At 48.7% G+C, this 14,837-nt stretch overlaps 1 protein-coding gene across 3 annotated transcripts in view; it reads right to left on the bottom strand.

Moving 5' to 3' along the window:
- Nucleotides 1-14,354, bottom strand: part of TAF1B (TATA-box binding protein associated factor, RNA polymerase I subunit B) — a 47,810-nt gene extending 33,456 nt beyond the window's left edge. For 2 of the 3 annotated variants that reach the window (XM_081157168.1, XM_081157167.1), the window contains exons 1-7: nt 14,288-14,354; nt 13,028-13,126; nt 11,915-12,002; nt 10,552-10,649; nt 9,248-9,343; nt 7,743-7,896; nt 2,119-2,275 (exon numbers count right to left, since the gene is read on the bottom strand). In XM_081157168.1, the coding sequence (XP_081013294.1) occupies nt 2,119-2,275; nt 7,743-7,896; nt 9,248-9,343; nt 10,552-10,649; nt 11,915-12,002; nt 13,028-13,126; nt 14,288-14,305 (710 nt within the window). In that variant the 5' untranslated portion in view covers nt 14,306-14,354. The remainder of the gene's footprint in view (nt 1-2,118; nt 2,276-7,742; nt 7,897-9,247; nt 9,344-10,551; nt 10,650-11,914; nt 12,003-13,027; nt 13,127-14,287) is intronic. The other variant, XM_081157169.1, reaches the window with a different exon arrangement.
- Nucleotides 14,355-14,837: the final 483 nt, after the last annotated feature.

Below are 14,837 nucleotides of genomic sequence, written 5' to 3'. Positions count from 1 at the left end.
GCCCATCATGTAATCTCTTCAAATCAATGTTCTTTAAATATTTTTTCAAAGTTTGGCAGTAGTTCTCAATTTAGCATCTATAGGAATCTCTTGGAGGGCTTCTTTACAGAGATTGCCATCCCATCCCCAGAGTTTCTGGTCCAGAAGGTTAGAATGACCCAAAGATCTGTATTTCTCACAGGTTCCCAGGTGACGCAGCTGGTCAGAGGACCACACTTTGCTAATCTGGACTCAGAGCTTTTTCACTGAGAAGAGCAGGGAAAGGGGACATTCTCTTTTCCTATTACTTCAAGCATTTAAGCTCTGTCCCCAAATTTGTGTGTGCACGGAGCAAAATAGAAGCCCTCCAGCTAGAGATTCAATCTCCTTGAAGGTGCAGTAAATTCCCCTTGGAGGGAGAGGAGGAAGGAGGGGAGGGCGAGGGAAGAGAGGGAGACAAAGGTGTAGGGTCTCACCCTCAAGCTCCCAACCACATACAATACTCTCACTGAGAAGAATTTCAGGTAAAGGTGTTTTCTCCCTCTCATTAGATTTCTAGGAGGGCTTTGTTATCCTCTCACATACTGCCCCGGGTAGGGTGGCCCTTTATCCAGCGTCACTGACATGATTAGGTGGCTGTGTCTGTAAGGTCCCTCTGGTTATGGAGGAAATGGAGACAGTGGCACAAGACTGCAGGCACAGGCTCAGCTGGGCAGTTGCTAAGAAATCCAGGTCGAGACAGAGACGGAGGGAATGGGGACGAAGAGAGGAAGTTTCAAGAGTTGCTGTGCCAGTGTGACCAACAGGACGCATGTGCAGACGGGGAAGGGCCAAGGGTGGTTCCTTGGCTCTGGACAGGACAAGGGGGCATGGTATTTATGAGGACAGAAAACACTGGGCAGGGAAGGAGCAGGTTGAGATGAAAGATGAGCCTCGTTTAGTCCTGCCGATCTCAAGATATCGTAGAGACATCCGGGAGTGTCCAGTAAGCAGCTGTACATACAATGTCCATGGGTCTGGCCCTCAGTGAACAAGTCTGGGCTGGAGACAGAACCTTGGGAGTCATCATCCAGAGACGGTAATTACAGCCTTGGGAGGAGATGAGCTCACCCAGTGAGGGCACTCGGAGCAAGATGTGGCTTCAACTCAACAGTTAAACCCCCTGAATCACAGATGATCAGCACGCAGAGCTCATCACATCTGAGAAGAGCCTTGTTATTTGGATGATGTGGCCTAGTTCAAAGGTACTAACCTCGTTCACTGGAGGCATTTTATTTAATCAGAAGGCCTAGTGCCAAGGATGGAGGAGGAGGGAGGCAGAAGGATGACGGCAACTGGCGCCGAGCCTCACCATGCGCCAGGCCCTGATCTGCAGGGTGTCAGATGGGACTGATGGGAAGTGGCTGCACCCAGGGAGGTAGATGTTATTGTCCCCGCTTTACCAATGAGGAAACAGAGGCAGAGAGAAATTAAATTTAAATTAAAACTCTCAAAGTCAGGTCACATACAAGCAACAGAGCCCGGAGCGTGGTTCTGGACGTGTGCTCTTACTCTACACACTGATTAAACCCAATGTTATTAATTAGAATGCATAAGCAAGGGGAAAGTTAATACATTAATGATCTGGCACATTTTCTGTTTAATAAGAAATTCTTATGCACTATGCCGTAATTTACTCATTAAACACAGAACCCTGTCAATTACCTTGAAAAATGTAAATGCCGACTACTACAGAATAGGTACTTCCAACAGTTTTGTCTCCAATGTTACTGTATAAACACAGACACCCTGTGCTTACCTCTTGTGCAACTACATTAATAACCATTTGCCAGTGTAAAGGTCATCTGTTCATCTCCCCGAGAAATAAAACCACTACTTAAATGTCACTTTTCATCTTCAAAGCACCTCACTCACAGTTGGTAATTAACTCCCCAGCACCCCCATAAGGCAGGTACTATTCCTTCCACTACACGATACGGAAACCAAGGTGAATTTCCAGCCCAGGGAAGTGTCAACTTCAGAAGAGAACTCAGGCACCCAGTCTTTCCAGCCCCTTCCCCAATTTAAGCCTCCTGGTATCCCAAGGCTGGGCCCTAGTTCACACGGACAGTCAGCAAACATCCCAGAGGCCTGGCTTACCTCAGGAGGTCAGAAAGAGTGACTGTCTCTCTTTGCCACAGCAGCGACAGGTAGCAGAAAGCAAGCGTCGCCGGCACAGTCATCTTCACAATCCCCTTCCCCTTGCGCAGAGAATATGCAACTCCATCAAGGGATCCAGAGCAGACGGAGGCCATTTCTTAGGGGATAGATGGAGATTTTTGTAAAGTGCAAACAACTAGTTAGGACAAGCAGAAAAGTAACAAAATCCAAAGAGGCATTTTAAAAATCTTAAATTCAGGTTGTAATGGATAAAATCTTTATAAAGAGCAATTTGGCAATGAAGCCATGTCGCTGTAAGAGGAAACTGGCCCAAAAGGTGACTGTCAGTTCTTTGTGGGAGTTGGATGAACTTGGATACTAAAGAGGGATTTGACCTGTCTGAATATTTTTATAGAGAACATGAACAATTTTTCAAATAAATAAAAGGGTACACAATTACAAAGCAAAGAATGTCTCTCCTCCGCGAGGCTCTGCAAACACTGGCCAGGGCGGAACCCCCTCCCCGTCCCATCCTCCGGCATCCTCTGCCCCGGGGATTGGTTCTGCTCACTCACTCACTCAGCACTTACTCATCGCACTCTGTGCCCGTTCCAGGTCTGGGGGAGTGATAGTGGACAGGGTCTCATCTCTGTTGGAACTTACATTCCAGTAATGGGAGACGGTCAATAAACAAAAGAAAATTACAACTGGCAGATGGTGGTAAATGCTACATAGAGAAACAGCAATGGAGGGGCACACAGAGATAGCGATGGGAAGGGAAGAGACTGCTCTTGTACATGGGGGGGGGGGGGTCAGAGGAGCCTCTGGGAAGGTGACATCTGAGCACACCTGAACAGATTCAGACAGAAGTCCTGAGGCTCTCGGGAAGACCACCAAGTGCACCAGCAGGAGTGAACTTGAAGGACAGCAAGAAAGCAGTGGGCTGAGCGCACCGTGGGTGAATGGAAGTGGGAGATGACACGGGGGGAATGAGACAGCGTATTACGTGAGGCTCTGCAGGTCGCGTCTGTACTTTGGATTTTATTCTATGATGGTATGGTAAGAGGATTCTGGAGACTGTTAAACGAGAGCAACACGTGTGTTTTTATAAAGGCCCCTCTGGCTGCTGTTCCAGGTCTGGGGGAGTGATAGTGGGGGGTTACAGGAGGGTGGGAGTGGACCCAGGACACCACTATCCCAGGAGAGCCGAGGGACTGGAGCAGCAGCATTGCAGGTGGTGGGAACAGCTGGATTCTGAACATGTTTTGAAGAGTCAAAGCTTTCGCTAAAGGCCTGGGTGTGAAATATGAGAGAAAAAGTGAAGACGAGTGTGCTTCTAAGGTTTTTGACTGAACAATGAGAACAGAGGAGCCATTTACTGAGACCAGGGAGATGGCAAAAGAGCAGGTTTGATGGGATAAACCAGGTATCAGGAGTGCACATGGTGAGTGAAACAAGTATTAAATACACAAAAGTATGAAGTGGGCAACTGAGTATAAAAACCTGTAGCTCAGAGGAAAGCTGGGTTAGAGGCAGGAAGTGCGGTAGTCAGGAGGCAGCTGGTGTTTAAAGCCAGAAGTGAGGATACATAGAAAGCAAGACTAGGGATGACCCCAAGACGCCACACTTTCTTGGACAAAAACTCTCCAAGTTATTCCTCCAAAACCGCTTTCCCAAACTTGTGGGCCCTTCCCTCACTGCCTTGGTCAGTAACTGAGCTCTCCTTGTTCCTGTGCACTTACTGTCCGCTCCTCCCACCACCATCTCAGCACCTTGAAGGCAGGCAGCCTGCTCACCAGTGTGCCCAGCGCGCAGAACAGGCCCGAGCATGGAGCAGGAACCCAACAATACTTGGTGAAAACAGATCTTGCGGTTCTACCTCTAAGATGTTCATCCTGGTGAAATGATTCTCAAATGTGCGAAGATCCAGGGTGAAGGCCTGTTGTGGCAGCTCTGCTTATGTGGGAAAAAGGTAAACCCTGCCCCCCAAAGAAAGATGAGCCCAAGAATAAACAACGTGGAAAGGAGACAAGAGCAGTAATGTTTTAGAAGCTGGGAAGCACATGGACAAGTGCTCGCTACCTCAGCAGTCCTGAGAGCTGCGGTCAAAGCCAGGAGCAGGGAGAGCCAATCACCACTCTACCTCTGCCCTGGGGACCTCTAAAGCAGGCTCAGGAATTGGTTAAACCAGGCGCCCTGGACACTGGGTGAGGGTTGGACTAACCCCAGGAGGATTGCTGGGAAACCTGACTGAGAAGCAGTAGACATTCAGATTCCCACCCCAGCGCCATGCAGCCAATTGACTGTCCGCCCCAATCCTGGCAGAAAAGTGGACGTTTCTCCTCTAGGGAGAGTAAAAGGGAGGGTCTCTGGACTAGGGACCCTGAGTCACACACACAGTTGAGAGCAGGGATATCTTACAGAAAACAGGAGGAGTGAAAGTTTTACACATGAAGCCTTGAGACAACCCCCACTCCCTGGGGCCCTCTTCTTCCCGCCCACTTCCCAGAACAGCCAGCATTACACCCTCCAACCAGAGGACTCCAAGAGATTTCTCTGCAAAATCTGATCAGCTCCAGGGAAAAGATTTCAAGATGATAATTTGGGAGGTTCACTAAGAAAATAACCCAGCTAGATCACCCTCTCACCAGAGCAGAGCTGACTACACTCGCCATGGGTACAAAGTTTCAAATCACCTTTTTAGTCTCCACTCCTAAACAGGATCAGTCACCTCGGGCTCACGAACACTGAAGAAGGCCTCTAACAGTCACACATAGCTTTACAAGGATGTATCTGAGAACACCACGGAGGGCACTTACACAAACCTGGACGGTATTCCGTCCACTGCACACCTAGACGTGCTGGGGCAGGGGGAGGGCGGCACCCATGGAGGGGAGGAGATCTCAGCAGGAAGAGGGAGAAGGGAGGGAAGAGAAAGGCAGAGCAGAGATCAAAAGAGACCCAGAGAGATTAAAGCTTGAGACAAGAAATGAAAGGGAGAGACACAGAGCCTGAGAGGGAGAGATAGAAATGAGACAGGGAGGAGGGGGAGAGAGAGAGAAAAGCAAGGAAGAGAAGGGAGTCTGTGTGCAGTTGTGCATGCAGGGGGAGTGGGCTGGGCTCCCTCCTCCCCAGTGGGTCTTCCCTTCCCCCCACCTCCTGGTCTCAGCCTCTGCAGGTGCAGGGCAAGTGGACAGCATGTGGAGCCGGCCCCTCCATCTGAACCACCCAGAGCTAGAAGTGAACTCAGTATCAGTGGGGGCCAGCCCCTCTTTCCCACCCTGCAAACCCTTTTCTTATAATCCATTACAACCTATGGGACTGCGGTGTATATGTGGTCGCCCAGTCACCCAAACGTCGTTATGGGGCCCATGACTGTATAAAAAGCAAAGGTTGAAATAATCAAATCAGGGAAAATATCATTAGCATCCTCAGCAAAATAAGATGCTCCACAAAAATGAGGGAATAAACCGGAAAAGAAGATGAAATGGGACCCGGGAAATAAGGAATTTAACGAAGGAGAGGTGACAGAACAGTAGAGATCAGAAAGACGGCGGGCCACAGGCCAGAGAACGCCAGCCTGGACCGGGGCCCGTCAGAGGCTGCAGAGTCCTCCAGAAGATGAAACTGATGGAACACCTACAGAATGGGGAGGCTTTTTCAGAACTGGAAGTGTGAAGACACATTAGTGATAAACCACAGAACACTAATAAACAGAAAACTAAACACAGATGACAACACCACCACCAGAAACGCCAGAGGACACACAGAATGTGTAACCGCGGAAGTTATGCGGCTCAGTTCTGAGTAGCACTTAAACACTTACAATAACTTAAGCAACAAATATTGATCTAGTAAAAATTGTAATTATACTGGGGGGACAGAGAATGAGAACGAGGCACAAGAGGGAGTGGGGGGCAGCGGGAGAGCGCCTCTGGGAGCAGGCCATTTAGGGGAAACTGACAATTTATTTTTACTTTTACAAATTTCTTATAACAAGCTTTATAAATATATTTGAATTATATGCATGCAGAATTTTGATTAAAAATGTACAGAATGAGGACATAGTTCAGTGTTTTGCAAAAACAGAGTAAGAGAACCTCCCCCTCCCTCCACGCACAGGACGAAACTCAGGAACGACCTTCGACAGCAACAGTGGTTACTTCCTGGTGGCACACAACTGCTAACTTCATTTTCTTTGTGATTGTCTGTATTTTATAGTTTTGTAACAGGCGTTATGTTAATAGTGACTTTTTTTTTAATCCCCACCCGAGGATATTTTTTCCACTGCTTTTCAGAGAGAGTGGACGGGGGGGAGGGGGAGGGGGAGGGGAGGGAGAGGAGGGGGGGGAGAGAGGGAGAGGGAGGGAGAGAGAGAGAGAGAGAGAGAGAGAGAGAGAGAGAGAGAGAGAGAGACATTGACGTGAGAAGGACACATCTATTGCTTGCCTCCAGCACGTGCACAACTGGGGCCGGGGATGGAGCCTGCAACCAAGGTACGTGCCCTTGACTGGGAATCGAACCCGGGAGCCTTCAGTCCACAGGCCAACACTCTAACCACTGAGCCACATCGGCCAGGGCAATAGTTACTTTTAATGTAAAAACTAAAATAAAGCTCTAAGGATCATCATTAACTACAAAATAAACCCACAGAAAGGTAGCATAGGTAAAGGACTGTGATGCTTTAAAGGGCTGGGAGGCTTCAGAGTGACAGTCCCCTGGGAATGTCTGAGCTTAGGCTGCCGGAAGCATGGGGAGGAAACTCAGAGAGCCACAGCTGCCCAGTCATTCTATGGTTGTAATGTCTTTACTTCTTGGACAGGGCAGTAACTTATCTGATATGTTACAGTGCAGTCTAGCAAGAAATGCAGATATGCTGATAAAAGACATTTTTAATCTATGAAGGGCAAGGGGCTGGCAAAGGAGGAGTCCATACAAGAAATGTTTTGTTGAAAATTTTATGTAACCACACTTAACCCAGATTTCAACAATATGTGACACCAGAGGGCTTAGAAGCCACCTCCCGAAGAACCCTGCTGACACACCAAGATCCCAGGGATCTGTAATAAAAGCCTGGGCTGTCCTCTGAAATGTTTCCCACCATGTTTTTTTTTAATGTAGTTTGGAAACAACAAAAGTCATGAATAAATGCTTTAGGAAGGTCTATACCTGTAACCTTAAAATAGAATCCTTATCTATTTTAAATTATGGAGTTAATTTAAAATTAACACCACATATAATGAGGTTTTATGCCACTTGCTTAGAAACTGGGCATCTTTGACTCCTGTTGACCTCACCATGTGGCTAAACTCTATCATTTCTCTGCAGTCACTTTTCTCTGGAAATTCTGAGCCCACACATATAATGATCTTTACTGAGTTGACCTCCTTCTTTCTGGATCCACTCACTATTTAGCTCCCTTCAAACATCACACAAAAATATTCATGTGGAGACAACGGACCTCCTTAAAAATCACACTAAGACTTCATTTAACTCGCCGTTTTCTTCGCTGTGTGATTTCGCTAGGCCAACTCCCTTCCTTGGAACGTGAAGAGATTAGACCATGTTGTTTCTAAGATGCGTCACCAGCTTTCAGACTCTAGGTAGTTTAGTCTCTTTTTTACCTGACTGTGATGCTCTGCTGGTGGGCGAAGGCTTCCGAGCGGGGACATTGGGCTGAGACTCTGCTCCACTTTCAACGCAGGAAGGGACACTGAAGTCACTCAGCAGCTCAGGCTCACTCTCCCACTCTGAGTGACTCGGATTATCTCCCAGGACCTATTTGCAAAATAATATAAAGAAAGTTGCATAGAAATTTAAAACTGCAATTAATTTCCATGAACTTAATTCCTGACCATCACAAGCACCATAAAGAAACCACTCTGGACAATTGCCATTGCTCACTGAGCCCCTGAGACCCAAAGACCTTCCCTGGGCCACAGCTCCCAGGCAGCTTCCCCAGCATTTCTTGGAGAAGAGCTGTGGACAAGGGTGAGCCAGGACACCACCAGGCTTCCTTCTCCCTGGAACTACCATCTCTCTTAGATCTCATATCCACAACACAGTGTCAACAATGACTTCACACACACGGCCGTCTCTTTACCAAGTCTACCTGGGAACCGTTGCTCCATGTCTTGCTAACTCCATTCCTCCTGCCTGGACTATACTCCCTTCTCCTCTCCAGCTCATTAGTGATGCTATCACACCACCCTTCCAATGGCCTTCTTCAGTCATTTCTCATTTCCTCGGACTCCTGCGGCACTTACTGTTTAAAACACTTAACTGAAAAGGGTATACTATCTCACACCGTTTAACTTTTCACACATGTATTGTTGGAATGGTGGTTAAAGTGTCCCTAAGAAAGAGCAGCTGGCCCTGGCCAGTGTGGCTCAGTTAGTTGGGCACTGTCCCGTGCACCAAAGTGTTGCCAGTTTGATTCCCGGTCAGGGTACATGCCTGGGTTTTGGGCTCAGTCCCCAGTGTGGGGTATGCAGGAGGTGGCCCATCGATGTTTCACTTGCACTGATATTTCTCTCTCTCTCCCCTCCTCTTTCTTCCTCCCTCTAAAATTCAATAAAAAATCTTCAGTCCTTGAGAGTAAGTATCAAAGTTCATCCAACTTGCCTTTCTCAGCAGTGGCATCCTCCTGACCCCAAATAAAAGATATCACGGCACAGTTATAAAGCAGTCAAAGCAACTGCTATAAATACAGCTGCTCTGGGGGATGGGGAGGGGGTTTGTGAGGCACCCAGGCTTATTTTTCTTCACATACAGGCTTCTGAGAAGAAATGACAACTGAGCTGAATCTTGAAATGCCAGGTAAAGGAAGCAGGTATTCCAGGCAAAAGGAAAAACACATTCAAAGAAAATTTTAATAGTACAATTATAGATAGTCCTTAAGCTTCTATTTAGAACTTAACCAAGTATTTCTTTGTCTCAACTAGTTAAACAAGAAGTCAAAATCAATTATGGAGTCTAGAGCTGTGGCCTTGCCCTTCCGGACATAAGAGCAACAACCTCATTGAAAATCCTCCGATGAACATCACGAACCCAGATGAGGCTGAGCCTGTCTCCATCTCAACACCTCACTGGTGTATCTTTCTTCCCCACTTCTCGGATTGTGATTTACCGCAGCTTTCCTCCTACTGGTGTAAGCCGGATTTTCACAATATGCCTGCTTGCTCTTCTGAAGGTAGCGCTTCCAGAGGTTATGTAAAACCCGATTCTGCGGTGGAAGGAAATGAGTGAGAGTCCCGGTTATGGTGACAAATACACTGGCACATCTAAACACAGAATCTCCGTACGTGTTGCCCTCCAATTCTGTGTTCTTACCTACTTCCCTTAACAGCAGTCTCACCAAATGCACCACTGGCACACACACGCTTCTGGTGTTTCATGTTTTTGAGTTTCTAATTCCTATAGTGTCCCTATCAGGGCAGGCCAGCGTCTTCTCAGCCATGCACGGTCTAGAGGTCACCTGGTTCAGCTGCTGCAACAGCAAAGGCTCCTCTACAGATCTCTCCTTGGTGACTTCAGTCCAGACTGATCTCCCTCCCTTCTCTTTTTGCCCTTAATGTCACTTATGAACATACTATTGTATGATTTGTTTACTCATCCCACCATGCACAAAACCCTTTCTCCAACTAGGCTGGCTCCTCACACTTGATTTCCAATGATGGACGTGAAGCAAGTGCATGGTAACTACTGTTGCTAAATAACTGGCTTTTAAAGAATTGTTGAAATGGCTTCAACTAGAGGAGGAAATAGGAAATTCAAGTAATAGGGATACTCCTGAGAGGCAAGAGTCAACATACGGTTCCTGGACCAGCCATATCAGGGACTCCTGGGAACTTGCTAGAAATGCAAATTCTTGGGCCCTACTCCAGACCTGCTGAACCAGAAGCTCTAGAATGGGGCCCAGCGATCTGTGTGTTAACAAGCCCTACAGGGGATCCTGACACAAATTCAAGTTTGAGCCCCGCTGGTTTCATGTATCCCTCCCCAGAGAGCACTCTGGACCGCGAGTACTGATAGGTGCTGCACACCCCCAAGGACTCTGCTCTCAGATTGTGAAGAATGCACAGTGCCGCACTCCATCCCCTCAGAAACGAAACAAGCACATGAACACATAAAGGCTCCAGCGAGTCTGCAAAGTTACTTGTTTTACTTTGTTTAAGCCAATGTTTCCTACATATCTGACAACAAACCTTTCTTATTTTCTTTTAGCTACACTGCTTATTTACATCCTGTAGGATGCATTTTGGGAACTGCTGGTCTAATGAAAGGATTAAAGCAAAATATCAGAAAAAGGATTCTTCTGGCAGCCCCACTGCTTCACTGGTAACTCCACTTTTCGCCTTAGTTTCACTCCAAATTTCACTGCTCTTCAAATGACAAACTGTAAAGTTGACATCTAGACACACATGGTCTCACCTTTAATTCTGGGCCGACGCCCAGGGTCTTCAAGGCTTCTGCTTGTTGATAAAGGATGTGCTGGAAACCTTCACACACGTACCAATCCCAGCCTTTCTCTGAAGGACAAATAACAGGTTTCAGATATGTGCATTCCTAATTCACCCACTGTGTGCTGCGCCACGGTTACAGTGGAGTTTTACCTAATTGACTCACTGTGCTGCTCCACAGTTACAGCTGAGTTTCACCTAATTGACTCACTGTAGCTGCTCCACAGTTACAGCTGGTTTTACCTAATTTACTCACTGTAGCTGCATCTCAGTTACAGCTGGGTTTTACACATTGCAACTGGAATTTTTTTGTATCCCTGTATAGGATTTCCATTCTTACATTCTCTTGTTTCCACATGGCAAATTTGTTTTTTTGGTTTTGTTTTTTTTTTTTTAAATATATCTTTATTGATTTTGGAGAGAGGAAAGGAGAGGGGGAGAAAGAGAGCGATAGAAACATCAATGATGAGAGAGCCATTGATCGAGCCCACAACCCAGGCATGTGCCCTGACCGGGAATCGAACCCCGATGGCCTGGATCCTAGGTCGACACGCCTGGCCAGGCACACATGGAAAACTTGTAACAAATGTTAAAGCTAAACATTATTTTTATAACTGATCAGATTTTATATCATGTGTGCCCTTGGAGCTCCTCATGCAGAAAGAGCTGTAATAAGTCTGGTTTCAGACTCAAGCATCTGGTCCTAAGTCATTAGTCACAGAACTCAAAAGCGTCAGAGAGACTTCACCTCAGATTCTTCTCAATAGTGGCTAATTATACACACTCACTGGATTAATGAAACAGCCTACCTTTCAAAGCACACCCATGCTGAGGCTATTTTAAGGGAAAATAATCTTCCCTATTTTAAAAGGGTGTGTTCAAAATTCAGTGTGAGAAATGGATTTCTAAAAGTTGAACGTCAGGTTTAACGTGCCTAACCTGACAATTCCAGCTGAACCATTTCAGAAAAAAAGCATTTCCCTCTGAAGCACAGAAAATCATATTCATGACAGATGACAAATAAAGAATAGGAGAATATATGACAACAGGTAAGAGGAGATACGCTCCTTTTGTTATTATTTCTTTTTGCATAATAGTTGCTCCACCGGAAAAGCAACTCGACAATAAGCAGGGTAAAGAAGGACATGCTTTAAGACACCTGCTTCCAATCTTTCCATCAATCAAACCTACTGCAATCCCACTGTGGACTGATTGCCTGCTTAAAATTCTGGCAGCTTCTTTAGATCTATTTAATATTCCATTCCGCATCCCCAAATCACAAAAGTGAAAATCATGACTGAAGAATGCTTAGCACACGTGAAGAAAGAGCTTACCAAGTTTTTTTTTTCTTTTAAGTCCCCGGTTGATGGCTTGTATTTTAGTATTAGGAATAGCCTCAGTGTTTAAAACTTCCTTGGATCTCTGCAGGAAACAGAAACATACCATTAGAAAGATAGCTTTACATCTCTCTAAATATATTTCCAAGTATCTTCTGGAAAAACAACGAACCAAATTATGAGTGCCAGAACCAATAAAGATAACATTCTGGGAAAATTACATAAATTGGAACATTCTAGCCTTCTTGTTGCTCTCTCATTCAAAATTACTCAGTACCTAAAACAGTGCCTGGAATATAGTAAATACTGAATAAATGCCTGCCAAATGAATATACTTTTATTTCAAATCACTTTTTAATTTTTCAAATCAAACCTAAAGTCAAATATATTCATTTTTTCTGCACCCAAAACCTACTTTGGAATTAAAATAATTTCTGTATTTATTGCAATCAGCAATGCCTAAGCTACAGATCTTACTGTTCTGTATCTGAATAATACTCTAAAACAGCTTTACTTACGAAATTATAAAAGTACTACGTTTTATTTTTTATCAAATTTATAGGATTTTGGAATGACTAAATGGTGAGTATAGTTCATCCCAAAGTCTTCAATTTCAAGTGCTGTCAGGGCCTGGTACCTAAAATATTCCAGCTCTCCCTCTCTCTCCGTCTCTCTCTCTCTCTCTCTCTCTCACATACACACACACACACAAGCATTGTCTTTTTTTACTTATTTTACAAATGTCTTTGATTGCATGTACATTTCCCGTTACATCCATTTTCCAAACCTCTAAGCTACCACAACACATTAAAAACTCTTATATAAGTATTAAAAAGAAATGCATCCTATTCTAAGTACAATTTTAATTATTTCCCTTTAGTCTGAATCAAGAAATCATTTATATATATGGCCCAACATCATTACAAAAACTCATCGTAAATCTAATTTACAAATTCCTTCGCGCTTGTGTGAGCCCCTGAAGACTGCTTTCATTCTTGGCAATGGGGCACTGGAAAATCGATAAAAATAGATCAATTCTTTGTCCCCTATCAGGCTGAAACTGCAACTTTTAAAATATAAGCACATCCATAGGCGAGACCTGTTACTTACTTCTGTAACATTGTGGCAAGAAGTACAGTAATATTTGCCTTCATCAGTAAGACCCCACGAGACAGCAGCACACTGAGCACAGCGCTCTCTGAACTCTTTCTGCAGGAGGAGAGGAAACCGCGTTAGGTGAGTGGTACCTAAGCCCTGCGGCTCTACCCGGGAGATGACAAAGTCACAGAAACCGGGAAGGACGCGCGAGAGGCTCTCCGCCAGCGACGAGCGCAGCGATTCCCTTCCTTGACCAGTTTGAAACGGAGTTAAACGGCTAGAGAAAAGTTCCTAAAATATGCAGTGGGTGAGGGGGGAAAGAAAAGGAGAAAAGGCGGTAGGAGTAAAACGGGAAAAAGTCGAGTAAATGCTGCGATGAAAAGAAATGACAGGATTTAGGCAGAGGGAAGGCTCAAAAAAATGGGCAGAGCGCGCCGCCCGGAACCCCCTCCGGGAACGCGCCGGGGGGGGGGGGCCGCGCGCGGGGAAGCCAGGCTTCCACCCGGGGGGTCTCGGGTCCCGGTTTCCCCATTCTAGGGAGTTCAGGCCGTGCACGCGCCCCGCACGCGCCCAGAGGCCAGGACCCCACGGGGCGCCGAGGGGGCGGAGGCGTCAAGGGGGCGCGACCCCCGCTCGCCGCGCGGGGCTCAGGCCCAGGCAGGGCACGCGCGTCACCGGCCCGGCCCCGCCCCCGACGGACGCCGCGGGCCCTCCGCGGAGTGAGGCCTTCTGCTCCCACCCGGCTTCCGTCCACGCGCAGACCCCCCCCCCCCCTCGGCCGCGGGCCCCCGTCCTCCGCGTGGGACGCGGCGCTTCACGGAAAACTTGAATACGGGTGGGTCGGGGCGCCGGGTGGGTCCCGGCGGGCTGACTGCCACTCCCCGGGAGTGTCCCCGAGCCCGAGCTTGGAGCCCCTGCGCCGGACCGGGGCGAGGACTCCCGCGGGGTCCCCGGGGGCAGTGGGGTCCCGGCCCGCCCGCCCCCCGCGGCGCCGCAGGGACCCTGAGGGCGGGCACCCCACGAGCCCGCAGCGTCATCCCCCGCCGGGAGCACGCCCTGCGGGCTGTCGCCCCACGCTCTCCACCCTCCGCCTCATCCCGCCGGAGGCTCCGGCCTCCTTCCCGCGAACACGCTCCCTCGGCCGCCCGCAGCCTCCCGCCCCGCCCCGCGGCCAGGGCCCGCCCCGCAGCCAGCGGCGGCCTGCAGCCCCTTCTCCCTGGCGTCGCTCCTCCCTCCCCGCGGTGCGGACGCGCCGGCCCGCCGCCCGCTCACCGCCTCCTCGAGGTCCATCACCGCGCTGCCGCCCCGGCCCGTTACCCGGGCAGCGAGCGCAGCTTCCGGGAGCGGCGGAAGCAGCTCGCCGGCCGGAAACCGAGACCTTGACTTTGGGTTCCGGCCGCCTGCGGCAGCAGCGAAGCCTCTCCGCTCGCTCGCCGGCGGAGCTGGGCTAATCCTGCCTCCCGCCCCCAGAAGCACCCCTTTCCGAGTCAGGGTAACTAAACGCACCCGGAACAAGCGGGGCGGCGCTAGTGCTGGGCTGGGCGAGGGCGCCCTGGCCGGCAGCGTCCGCCCGGGCACCGCTCCCCGGCTCGGGCTGCAGGGAGCTGTCCGCTGCGCGCGAGGAGCGGGCTCGGCAGCGCCCAGGGCGGGCTGCGCTGCGATCCGGGCGCCCGTCGCGGCCCCTCCGCTCCCGGCGCCCCCGTCTCGTCCTCCCCGAAAGGCAGCGATTGCCTGCGGTTGCGGGCGAGCCCCTGCGGTTGCGGGCGAGCCCCTGCCGGCCGAGCCCCCCGCGAGCCCGGGCGCAGGGCAGCTTCCGTCGCTC

The sequence above is a fragment of the Miniopterus schreibersii genome (genome assembly GCF_964146895.1).
Source record: "Miniopterus schreibersii genome assembly, chromosome: 13".
NCBI lineage: Eukaryota > Metazoa > Chordata > Mammalia > Chiroptera > Miniopteridae > Miniopterus > Miniopterus schreibersii.
Note: the sequence above shows the minus strand (reverse complement) of the source record. Positions and strands in the feature narration are given on the sequence as shown.